The following is a 13,280-nucleotide window of genomic DNA, read 5'->3' as shown; positions in this document are numbered from 1 at the left end:
GGCTACACAGCAAATCAGTACACAAACTAGCTTCTGATAGTGCAGCTACTCATTTTTAACTTGAAAGCTCAGGAAAAGCCTCAAGTCTGATATTCTCTCTGTTGTTGTTAACACTTAAAAGTCTTTGCATTAAGAAACAGGATCAGACTAACGTGATGACCATGTTTAGTGGCATAATGTAATTTTGTATAATTTTTACCTTTTTTACCTTTACCTATAATAATTTATGGTGTGTTTGGCTTTAATTTTGTAGACATCTCGGGATTTGGCTTGCTTCATACAGTTTGAGAACGTAAATGTTTATTACGGTGTTCAGTACAAAGCAAAGTATAAGGCACCTACAGACCACTGTTTTGTCTTAAAGGTAGGTACAAAAGATCATGCATTCTGGAGTGGCTGTTGTAAGCATGTGTCACATTTGTAGTGCAATCCTGTTGTTCTGTAAAACTCTACTAGTTAGAGCCTAGAAATGGAAGTGAGATTTCTAGAGTTTCTGGATATAAACAATCTTTAGAGGGCAAAGGTAAGAGAGGGAAATAGCAGGGTTTCAACCTCATATGACTCTAGCCTGTTTGAATCTAATCAATGAAGGGCTTAAACCATAGAGTAAGCTGACCTGTCAGGCCTAAGCCTAAGCCTATGCCACTTCCTGCCTTGAGAGGAAAAGGTCACCAAGCCTTTATTATATTCCTCTTTTCCATGTGACTCAATATGTAAGGAGCTCTGCATGGCTTTAACCAGCCTTTTTTGTTTCCGACCAGATCGGAGTCTGAAACTAGTATTTTTTTCTTTGCCAATAGTTTAGAAACTTTTACCTTTTGTAATTAAATCATATTTTGGCTGCCTGTGCATCTTTTCTGACTGCTGCATGGAATAGCACATGAATCTGACCTTTGAAGATTTTTGTAGGTAAACCATTTTATGTCTTACCAAAGGTGTGGTCTATCTCTGTGCTGTGGGGTGTGGATTAGCTTGGGAAAAGCTTTTAAAAGGGGACATTTGGGCACTCAACAGAAGAGCACATTTTAAAGTTTTTACAGCTTATATTTCCATGCTTTTCTTTGCTTCATGTTTTGTGATTTTAAATCTCTGCTGGGGTTTTCTAATCAAACAGTACTTGCCCCAGACTTGGGTCTTGGCTTCCAGGATTGCAACACAAATTAGGTATGACAGTGTGAAATGGAGTTTTAGATGAACGTTGATTGGAAAAATGGCATGGTGGGAATGCTAAGTGCCCCCCCAAGCTCCATGATCCTGATTTGAATTATTGAAGTATAAAAGTTTCCCTCATGATACACTTCACATTACACACCAAGTTTCTTCAGTTTCCCAGGCTCCTAGCTGCTATTAACACTTTTTTTAAAATGCAGAGGATCTTTTGAACTGAATATCCTGCATCATGTCTAGTCTGGCTGGAAAGCCTGGCAGACTCCAGAACTGTTGAAATATTTGAATGATAAATCCCAATTTGCACTGATTTTAAATGAACAGTTATGCATGCCAGACACAGAGCTTTGAGGATTGGCTATGTACAGGCCTTGGCCTTGTTGCAATGAAGTCCTATTTATTTTAATGGAACTTCCAAGTATGTTTGTAGTCTGTCTTTTTTGCCAACAAACAACTAGGTGTTTGCCTCCCCATGTTCCACAGAAAAGCCTGCTAAAACTTAGGGCATGGTAGTACCTTGTCAGGAGCATTTGCTTTTGAGTTCAAGTTATGAGCACTATGCCATTACTTTTGGAAATTCAACGAGTCACTAGCATAAAATCTTAACCCCAAGGTTTTTTTTTAATAAAAAATATATTCACAGTTGACAGTAGCAAGGTAATCTAAATGTAAATTGGCTCGTTTAGTCAGTCTGTTGTGTCTGATACCAGGAGAATTTAATTATGCTTTATTGGCGCAGGTTTTGCATGAGTAACCTGAGAGTAATGGTGCATAATGTGGAATTAATCTAGGGTGAAAGAATTGGTGCCCTGGGAACAAGCTGGCACAATAGCATCATCATACCCTATTTCCACGCCTTAGTACCTGCCATTGCAGCCTATCCAGCTGGGCTTTGGTAATAATCTTTAGAGACATCTTTCAGATGGTGCTTTTGAGAATTGTGTTGCCATGTTCTTTAATGCTGGCCTTCTAGGGCTAGTCCATGTGATCTGGTACATATATTTCCATATATTTCGTAGTGTAATAAACTCAAAAACTGCATAAAGCTGAAATCCGGAGTTCGTCTTGTTGCTTCCCAGCCTGCTTCCCCTAGCAAACTGGTTGATGTGGTGCAAAGAAACAAACTGTCAGGGAACTGCCATCAGCTCAGAGGCGAGAAATAGAAGGGCAGTTGTGTTATAGGGAGCCTCCGAAAATCTTGCAAAGCAGTTCCTCTTCCGGGGAGGGGGAAAGCCCCACCTCTAGTGGGGAAGAGGTGCAAGGACCAGAGGATGCTAGTGAGAGCCTTAACACCGCTCCTGAGCAAGGCGGAGAGGGTGGAAGCACGTCTTTGCCATCGCCCATCCTGTGCAGTAGTCTGTGGCACAGAGAGGGGCGGAGACGGTTGGGGGTGACAAGACTTTTATGCTGGGGGAGGTACAAAAAAAGACCACTGCTAGCAATTGAGCCAGACATGAGCTTTGGGGCTCTTCACTGTAAATAGTTTGCACCAAAATAAAGCCTGTAAAACACAGGTCAGAGTCCTGCCTGGTTACTCTCGAGCAACCGCAACAGCACCTGACACAAACTGAGGTATTTGACTGGTGATAATATAATCACACATTCAAACAATGAGAGCTGTTCCAACATTCAATGAGAACTGTTCCAAGTTAATGTGCCAAGTTAATGGGAGGTCATGCCCACCATGTGCTTATGACCAGGACAGTAGTTTGTATTTATTATGTACTTGTTTATGTATTTCTTTCACAAAAAGCATACACAACTTGATTGTGAAAAACACCACCACCACCACCACCTCAAAGCAGTTTACCAAAGATAAAACAGTAAAATCAAAGGCTGGGCCCACAACCAGACTTTAAACATGCAAAAGCTAAAATAACGAAACAGATTAAAATTACCCCAACATTCTAAGCATCTGGGCAAGTTTGTCTAAATAAGAATGCTTCTATCAGGCACCAAAGAGTTTGTAGGCTTCTGCTTTGAAATGTAAAAGTTTAATGGCTATAATGGAAATAGCTACTTCTCCTAAAACGCTCCCTTCCATACATTAATCCAGTTCATACATATGGCTAAGAGTGAATACACAAGACACATATGCAGTTTCTCAGAGAGGAGATCCCAGCCACATCTTGGTGGTACTGCTGCAGAGCTTCTGAGAGATATGGCGTGGTTTAGCTGAGCATGTCACCTGAACTTGGGTCTCATGGTTTGTCTTGCTTCAAACAAACCATGATCTATAACCAAGGTTTCGTTCTTGGGTTTACTGCTTGTGGTTTGCCTGAAGGAGACAAACCACAAGCCCAGGTTTGGAGGACATGCTAAGCCAAACTATGGCTTAGGACTCAGGGGTCCCCAAACTTTTTTCAAATAGGGCCAGATTTGATGATCTGAACGTGCGTGAGGGCTGACCAAAGTTATTAAGCTTTTTTAAAAAGGATTTTCCCACAGGACATATTCTGCTACGGGGGCCGGATTAAATGATTAAATCGACCGGTGGGCCAGATTAGACGCCCAAAGCAGACTTTGGACATGCCTGGCTTACGTCAAAGCAACTGGAGAACGTGAGGGGGCAGGCACTCTCACACACTCAAGCTTTCACGCTAAGCCATGTAGCCACTGATTTGAAGCCCTTAAGACAGTGGAGCCCTGCCTCATGTTGTAATTGGCAACTAATAACTAATAAGAATGCTTCAGAGAGAAGACAAGAGAAAGGAACTGGAGGGCATAACTAAATATTACACACCAGCTCGGGCATCAAAAACCCTGCCAGCCTTTTTATTTCTTTAAAAAGAAAAGCTGCTTTCATGAGGGGAGTTTCAAGTGAAGATATTTGAATTTAAAGACACTTCAGAAAATCTGCATTGCTTCCATATGGAGCCTCTTAAAAATAATGAATATTATCTGGAATATTAAGGAAGACTGGCAAAGGTTAGGGTCATGGTAATGTTTGTTTTGGTTAAAAGAGATCTTTAAAAATTGAAAAGTATCTGATGCCATCTGCTGGATTTAACTGATACTTACAACGCATCAAAATTCTTAGTTCTCTGGCCCAATAGAAGATGGAAAAATCATTTCTAGAATGGAAGTACAGTACTCATCAGCATTGAGCTGACCAGTCTACTTAGCATGCGAACATTTTAGTTGCCCTACATTTTTCATGGTGCAAAAGATACATTTTGAAAAAACAATTGTTGCAACAGTGAACAAATAATTTGTCCTGATAAAATTACAGACTTTTGTCATGCTATGTAATAAAGTTTCACTTGATTATTCTAAAAAATCACACCACATTTTCGCTTGTGTGTGGGGTGCATTCCTGCCATAGTCTGAACAATTTATGTATTCAGTAAACATTTGCCATATGTTATAAAAGGAATAGATGTCATGGGCCAAATTGGGTCAAGGTTTTGTGTTTACCTTTGCTGCCATGTACTAGTGATTAGGTGGAACAGGTTTGTCATGAAACTCACCCTGGGATATTTTTTGTTAAAGGGTGGCACATAAATTAGCTAAATAGTAAATGAATTAAATACAGAACTCGGAACACATTGGGCTTCATGATCAGGTGTATTTTTATAGTCTACATTTTATGCAGATTTTCCAGTAAGCATTTTCCATTAAGAACTAAGCAGATTTTCCATTAAGCACTAACAAGGTTATACTTTGAAGTTAATGCATGACAACCTCAAAAATTAACACACATAGTAGGGAGGCGGTGAGGGGCAGGGATGGGTTTGTTGTTTTTTTAACGAGTGCAGAAAAAATACTGGGACCGGGGAAAATATGTATGCAAGCTGACACCAGATCCTAAACAGAGACAGAGAAATCCTAAATTGGGATGTGGAGCAGAGACTACTTCATATGCTTCTCAAAAAATTGCTTGCTTCTTGGAAACTGCAGATATGTTAATCTTCTAGTTTATACAACTGCCAGATGACAATCCTCAGTGGAGACCTCAATTTACACACTGAATGCTAAGCTCAGAACTGTGACATGCCTCACATTTACTTGGCTGGAAGTCATGTTGAAAGTAGGCCGTTTCAAGCTAAGCTTCCACCCAACAAATATCTCCTTACAAATGTGTTTATAATAAGCAGAATTTTGTTATTAAGCATTTTGTGACTTGTTCACAGATGTATGTCTAATTTGTTTCCTGCTAATGTAAGACCATCCTTTTTTCCACTTATTTTAATTTCAATCTATTTTAATGATAAAATTTATTATTATTATTATTATTATTATTATTATTATTATTATTATTATTAGCATCCCCAGATACAGAAGGAGTCTCAGTATATCAGATATTTGTGCTGTGATGACCGGCAGTCTCTACATCAGTGGGTAACTGGCATAAGAATTGCAAAGGTATGTAGTGCAAGATGTGCAGTCGTTTTTTTAAAACACACACACAAAAAATAGTTGTATAATTTGTTGATTTTCACAACGGACAAAAATAACTCTTGTTCCTTTCCAAGTAAAATTCGGGCACGCAATGGATAGACATTTGTGTAAATGTGAGATAATACAGATGCAAATGTAATTAGGTTGTGGGAGCCTAGAGAACTCTCATCAGCCATCTGAAAAATTATGAATAAGCTGTTCTAACTGCAGTAAGGAAAAAAAGACAAAGATAAGTAATGTGCTCACACATAGTTTATACCTGTGGATCAGGATTCCTTTCTGGTGAAGGTTGCTCTTCCCACTTGCAGCATGCATCAGCTCATGCATGGACTGCATTGCCAATGGGTGAATTCAGGTAATAATTTGCCAGCTGGTAACTCACCATGATGTGCAACCACCCAGCAAGCCAGTCTTCTGTATGATCATGCCAGATGTTACCACCCCTGTTTCACCACATTTCTGGTAAGGTGCAGAAGTGTAATAGCAAGACATTTCGTGTGGTAGGGTTAAGTCCTGGTTGGCCTAATGCACCAGCCTCCTCCGATCAGTGTTGTAAGCCACCCTGAATGAAGCATCAGAAGAGTGTGGTTGGAATTCTTACATAAGCAGATAAAATAGGATGGGCTAGGTCCACAAGTGAGTTCATCCAGCGTGTGAATTTAAGCCATTGTAAACCTAGGGATTCAAGGTTTAAATTGCCTCTTGCCAAATACAGTACTTAATAGAATGGGCTGTAGGTGATCTCTGAACCCAACAAATGGAAATGACTTTACAATCTAGACACTCATCTGCTCTGATGTGTTTAAACAAATCCTTGCGCCTGTAGTTTTATAGTACTGACATTTATATTAGATGCTATAGGCAGACCTAGTACCATTCACTGGAGAGTATCTCTGTGGAGGGTTGGTTGTATTAGTCAAAACATCAGGTAGCAGGAAAGTGTGCTTTTATTCCTTTGAAGGGGCATTGGTGGTAATATTCTGTATATAGGCTAAAGCATGTGCTTATTTTCTCAGTATGGAAAGACGTTGTATGATAACTACACCCGCGCAGTGCAGAAGGCTGGCTTAGCTTCTCGACTGACCAAGCTAGGGGATGTTCAATCTTCCACTGCTGCAATATCAGCTTCAAAAGGTATATGATATATGGTAAATGTTAAATTGTGTGTGTGCGCGTACATAAGTTATGGAAGAGCATCCTGCATGTTGGGTTTTCTGCAGATTGGCGTTTGTTCTGATTCAGCAGTAAGCAGTGCGTTTTCCTGGGGAAAAGGGTGGGACAAGAGAAAAACTTATTGGGCTCATGCCTTGAAATCACTGGAGAAGCGAAAAAGTAGATGAGCCTTCAGTGTAGACAATTCTGAGCTAGATGGAGCAGTAGGTCTGACTCTGTATAAAGTAGCTTCCCATGTTCTTAACATTTGGACATAGGTGTACTATAGTTCCCAAAGTGCACTATAGTTCTTCTGGATTGTATTTTAGTTATAGCATAACTTGGCCTCTTCAACTTTGGGTCTTCAGAAGTTGTTGCACTAAAACTCCCAGGATCCCTGACAATTGGCTAAGCTGGCTGGGGATGATAAATGTTAAAGAGTTGAACAACAGCTGGGCTCCCAAGGTTGAAGAATTCTCATTGAAACATATTCTTGTTTTGCCAATTCAACGTTTTCTAAAAAGGGAAACTAGAAGTTCAAGGGGGGGGAAGAGAGAGAAGCTGCTGCATATCCTAAACTGAAGAGTAAGATATGACACTCCTGGCCAACTGAACAAGTTCACATAATCCTCTGCAGAACAGTACAGTTCAAGCCACAAAGATTTCTTCTTGGCTTTGTTCCCTTACTTAGTTCGTCAGGAGTAGGGCACCTCTGCAGCTCCACAGAGAAGCATCAAAAACATACAAAACTATTCACAGGGTGCTTTAGTATCCTATGGAGATTAGTGTATTATTTCAATCGTGATTCAAAATAAGAATGATTTTTGCCTTTAATCACTAAAATTTGGTTTTGCAAGCCTGTTGTTTCTTTCTTTTTAACTGTGTATCCTAGGTAGTACTCATGCCAATGGACAGGTCCCCCAAAGCACGACCCTCGCTGCTGCAAATTCTTCAGAACCTGAGAAACCTGCTGAGATGCCAAAGGTACAAATTAAATTGAACGTATCATCATAAATTCAGCATTAACATAAATACATCTGTAGGCAGGAAGCCTAGAGGTCCACGCAAGGTCCATGCATCCTTGCAACTTGACTAGAAGTCTACGCACATTGGCTGCAGCCACCCACAGCCCTTGTAATGCACGAAAGGTACTTTACTTCTTTTGTCAATCTTGAAATCAAATAAATAAATAAAATGGCATGTAGGAAATAAAAAGCAATAGGAATACTATTAAAAATCAATATGAATATTTAGTGCAATGAAAATGTCATTCCCCATCTTCAACCACATCTACTTTAGACCACCTAAATGAAGCTCATGGAGCATTGGTGGCCCACAGACCCCAGTTTAGGAACCCTTGCTCTCCATCTGGCTTGTAGCACCTGTGCCAAAGTACCTGTAAATGAATTAGGAACTGGAGATGTGCAAAATATAAACTTCGAGTCACCTTTGGTGGTGCTGTGGTCTAAACCACAGAGCCTAGGGCTTGCCGATCAGAAGGTCGGCAATTCGAATCCCCGCGATGGGGTGAGTTCCTGTTTTTCGGTCCATGTTGCTGCCAACCTAGCAGTTCAAAAGCACGTCAAAATGCAAACAGATAAACAGGTACCGCTTTGGTGGGAAGGTAAACGGCGTTTCCGTGTGCTGTTCTGGTTCACCAGAAACGCTTAGTCATGCTGGCCACATGACCCGGAAGCTGTACGCCCGCTCCCTCAGCCAATAAAGCAAGATGAGCACTGCAACCCCAGAGTCGTTCACGACTGGACTTAATGGTCAGGAGTCCCTTTAACCTTTAAATAAGTTTGTTCCTTAAATAGCCTGCCTTGGTTACTTACTGAACTGAAACAGTTCATTCCACTTACCCATTTTGTGTGCATTTGCTCAATGTAAGGGAGACGAGGTTTTTTTGATCTACCTAGAAACCGTTCTATAGATGACTAGAAGCAGGAAGTGCTTAGAACTCAGTTAAAGGTTACCATGCAGACATAACTCTCTTAACAGCTACCAGCTGCCACCTGCAAATGAAAAGGAGAGCACATTCCTTACACTGCCAACGGGATTCTATTCATCTTAAGAACATAGTCTAGCAGCCACATGGTGAAGGCAAGCTCACCTAATATTCTGCCAGGGCAAACATTTACCTAACGAACTGCTAGCCTAGACGACACTTTCATTTAACTTGTGTGACAAACGCTTTGGAAAAGATCAAACATTTTATCTTTCTGTTCAGTTTGTGTACATTGTGCGGCCAGAGGTTAAGACATTCCAGTCATCTTTCATTATAAGAGAATGTGGAGGGAAAGTGGCTGTGATTGGTACAAAAGGGCAGGAAAATGTATGGAAGCCAGCTTGCTCCCAGTTCTTAGCAAAATGCATTCAAGGTTAAGCTCCAGTCACCAGCCTCCAGCAGACTATGTAAGTGCAGACCGGAGGAGATACAGTAGGTATTAACTACTCTGTGTACAGGCCTTTTTAGTGCTCCTATTTCCCCAATGGTTTCCCAGAGGCTAAAGAGAATGCAGTAAGCACTAAGCTTAATTCAGCAAAGCAATATATCAGTTGTAAGGGCTAAAGTAGCTGCATTCACACTATGTGAGCACTGCACTGTGTTTGCAAGCCAGGGAAATATAGCTGTGTGCAATGCCAGGTCAATGCAGGGCCAGAATGTAGGGCCAGCCCTATCATTTGGCAGAGTGGCCCAGCTGCCTCAGGCAGCAGAGGCTGTAGGTGTTGGTGATGACTAGTGGCAAAATGTTGAAAGGCAGGCTTGTCTGTGTCACACAGCCGCTGCTCCGCTGTTGTGGACACTGTAAATGTTCAGGTAAGATTCAGCTGCCAATCTGCTTAGCTTCTGTTCCGCTTCAAATGTTTATACCATTGAAATGAAAATTGGCAACTGATTCCTAGTCCTGGAACACTTGAGGAAAGACTGGATTTTCTATCAGGCTGCCAGGAGGTTGTCCTTCTGTTTAGACTCCTTGTAGCTTCACATTCACAACAGATAGTACCTACGCTAAATCTCCCTACATCAAATGGGTATTAGGAAATGGTAATATAATTTGAGGCACTGAGATTGTAATTAAACTTAAATGTCCATAGACAGGAGGGAGTTTTTCAGATTGTCTGGTTTTGCAAAAACCAATCCTTGTAGTTTTGGAAGGCATCTATTTTTACTGCTAAAGGGACACAAATGGAAATCCCAGTGTTATATATTCTCCCTGCTGCCTTGATACCAAGGAAGACATAATTCATGCTGGACCTGCAGTCTTTCTTTTACTATTCACCTCTCATTTTGAAAACTGCTTCCTTTGTTTTAACAGGTTACGAAACCAGACAGCACCACTGACACCAGGCGAGCGCCACCATCTCCCATGCCACAACCGAAACACCTCCGTAAACCTGGTGGGCTACACCCACCACCCCCTCCTCAAAGAAGATCTTCTGCTTTTACTGGTTCGTTGAACCTGCACCAAAATATGGAGAGAAGAAACACAATTGCCACATCAGATCCAGATGAATTTCCACCACCCCCTGAATCAATACTGCTTCCCACTGCGTTGGAGGACTTGCCGCCACCGCCGCCACCGCCTGAATACTATGAAGATCCTCCTGATTTCATTCCAGCCCCACCACCTGCCTTTGCTGTGGGCGCTGGCACTCCAGAACTGCCGCCGCCACCTCCTGCAGTCTCTGCCCCCACGATGCCTCCGCCTATCAGAAAGAAACCTCCACCTCCTCCTAAAAGACAGGAACAAAGTACTGGGCAGGCAGGAGGGCCTAGGCAAAGTGGGCTTCCTCCAAGGGGAGATGCAGGTGAACAAGGAGGAGACTTAATGTCCGATTTAATGAAAGCACTGCAAAAGAAGAGGGGTGAGACATCATGAAACAAGCAGTTTAAATGAAGATTAGTGTGCGGTTTTAGTTGGATCAGGGAGAGGGTGGCCCAGATAAATTGTCTACAGCTCTTCCTGGTGGTCCAAAGGAATATGTGCTAGAGAAAGGCATCCCAACATATCCCAAAGCAATGCATTTCCCCCCTACCCACCCCTGCAACTTGTTCCGAAATGGTGGCTTCCCATGTTCCTGGTTTGAGGCTGAAGACAACTAGAAGCATGGGAAGTGTCCCAAGGGAGAGGCAGATTCCCAAGGAGATTTTGATCTAGCAAAAAAGAGGAAAGAACCTTACAGCAAATTAAAGGCTGACTAATATTAATCAATTGAAGGTTTAATAGGCTATTTAATTGGATTTTCCCTGGGCATGTGTTCATGTAGATTGCACAATCTGTTCTTACCCTGTAAATGTATGGCAAATGTATGGGCAGGCATGACCTGATTTGCAAAAATAAGGAGACTGAAAACAGTACTACAACAGTTGCAGTGACAGCTGTCTCAACAATTCCACCCACCAGTTGATGTTGTTTAGTCGTTTAGCCGTGTCCGACTCTTCGTGACCCCATGGACCAGAGCACGCCAGGCACCTCTGTCCTCCACTACCTCCCGCAGTTTGGTCAAACTCATGCTGGTAACCTCGAAAACACTATCCAACCATCTCGTCCTCTGTCGCCCCCTTCTCCTTGTGCCCTCCATCTTTCCCAGCATCAGTGTCTTCTCCAGGGAGTCTTCTCTTCTCATGAGGTGGCCAAAGTACTGGAGCCTCAGCTTCACGACCTGTCCTTCCAGTGAGCACTCAGGGCTGATTTCCTTAAGAATGGATGCGTTTGATCTTCTTGCAGTCCATGGGACTCTCAAGAGTCTTCTCCAGCACCATAATTCAAAAGCATCAATTCTTCGGCGAGCAGCCTTCTTTATGGTCCAGCTCTCACTTCCATACATCATTACTGGGAAAACCATGGCTTTAACTATACGGACCTTTGTTGGCAAGGTGACGTCTCTACTTCTCAAGATGCTATCTAGGTATTCAGCCTTTTGATGAGGTGCTGCAGTCGAGGTTGCAGGACTGGGGAATAGTGGGATAGGAGAGGCCTCATTTTTAAAGTATCTTGATATTTTTACACCACTTGTCTTTAGGTGTTCTCTGTGTTTATATATCAGTTTTGCCAATCTCCGATCATGGAATGTAGCCACCGCCCTGGCAAGCAAGCCATCAAAATATAGATATTCCACTTTGTCCAACTCCGAGGGATTACTCAAAGTACCTGGCATGTATGCCTTAAGGAAGTTCAGTAAATGGACTTTGCGATCCTCTTGTGATATAAATCCTGGAGGCTTAGGATAGCTTGAAAAAACAAGCTTGTTTTGAAGCAACACCAGCTTCCAGTTCTTATTTGTTGGAATGCTCTCCTTATTGGATTTGGAGTTGTCTATGGTTAAAACGTAGGACCATGGGTCTTGGGGCAATAAATCTTGCTTAGAGCTTGGTGGTGGAGCATGCGCTGAAGGGTTTAGACAATCCAGAGCTTTATCAGCACAGACGTTTGGGGGCAAATCCTGTTTAACTGACTTCTTGGCTAAAGACTTCACCAGGTTCCCTCTAGTCCCAGAGGCTGACGGAGACAGCAGCCTAGTCAGACTCCTCTGCTTTTAACTAAGCTTTTAAGTAGTTTTTAGCCACTTCCTGGTTTTAAACTCTCAGTTCTTTTAATTTCGTGGCTGCTGTCACCATCTGCAGTGATCATGGAGCCCAAGAAAGTAAAATCTCTCACTGCCTCCATTTCTTCCCCTTCTATTTGCCAGGAGGTGATGGGACCAGTGGCCATGATCTTCGTTTTTTTGATGTTGAGCTTCAGACCATATTTTGCGCTCTCCTCTTTCACCCTCATTAAAAGGTTCTTTAATTCCTCCTCACTTTCTGCCATCAAGGTTGTGTCATCTGCATATCTGAGGTTGTTGATATTTCTTCCGGCAATCTTAATTCCAGTTTGGGATTCATCCAGCCCAGCCTTTCGCATGATGTATTCTGCATATAAATTAAATAAGCAGGGAGACAAAATACAGCCTTGTCGTACTCCTTTCCCAATTTTGAACCAATCCGTTGTTCCATATCCCGTTCTAACTGTAGCTTCTTGTCCCACATAGAGATTTCTCAGGAGACAGATGAGGTGATCAGGCACTCCCATTTCTTTAAGAACTTGCCATAGTTTGCTGTGGTTGACACAGTCAAAGGCTTTTGCATAGTCAATGAAGCAGAAGTAGATGTCTTTCTGGAACTCTCTAGCTTTCTCCATAATCCAGCGCATGTTTGCAATTTGGTCTCTGGTTCCTCTGCCTCTTCTAAATCCAGCTTGCACTTCTGGGAGTTCTCGGACCACATACTGCTTGAGCCTTCCTTGTAGAATTTTAAGCATAACCTTGCTAGCGTGTGAAATGAGTGCAATTGTGCGGTAGTTGGAACATTCTTTGGCACTGCCCTTCTTTGGGATTGGGATGTAGACTGATCTTCTCCAATCTTCTGGCCACTGCTGAGTTTTCCAAATTTGCTGGCATATTGAGTGTAGCACCTTACCAACCCCATACTTTTTAAAGAGCTAGTACTATTAGATACAGCAAGAACCAACCATTTGGATAACAGTGAACACTTCCACTTGAGGCTTTATTATTCA

The 13,280-nt window shown here is 42.1% G+C and overlaps 1 protein-coding gene across 2 annotated transcripts in view; it reads left to right on the top strand.

Annotated features, from left to right (window-relative positions):
* Positions 1-11,122, top strand: part of APBB1IP (amyloid beta precursor protein binding family B member 1 interacting protein) — a 49,381-nt gene extending 38,259 nt beyond the window's left edge. For both annotated transcript variants that reach the window (XM_053410101.1, XM_053410102.1), the window contains 5 exons: positions 254-364; positions 5,434-5,532; positions 6,585-6,702; positions 7,613-7,704; positions 10,041-11,122. In XM_053410101.1, the coding sequence (XP_053266076.1) occupies positions 254-364; positions 5,434-5,532; positions 6,585-6,702; positions 7,613-7,704; positions 10,041-10,604 (984 nt within the window). In that variant the 3' untranslated portion in view covers positions 10,605-11,122. The remainder of the gene's footprint in view (positions 1-253; positions 365-5,433; positions 5,533-6,584; positions 6,703-7,612; positions 7,705-10,040) is intronic.
* The last annotated feature ends 2,158 nt before the right edge of the window (positions 11,123-13,280 follow it).

This window comes from Podarcis raffonei, chromosome 12 (assembly GCF_027172205.1).
Source record: "Podarcis raffonei isolate rPodRaf1 chromosome 12, rPodRaf1.pri, whole genome shotgun sequence".
NCBI lineage: Eukaryota > Metazoa > Chordata > Lepidosauria > Squamata > Lacertidae > Podarcis > Podarcis raffonei.
Note: the sequence above shows the minus strand (reverse complement) of the source record. Positions and strands in the feature narration are given on the sequence as shown.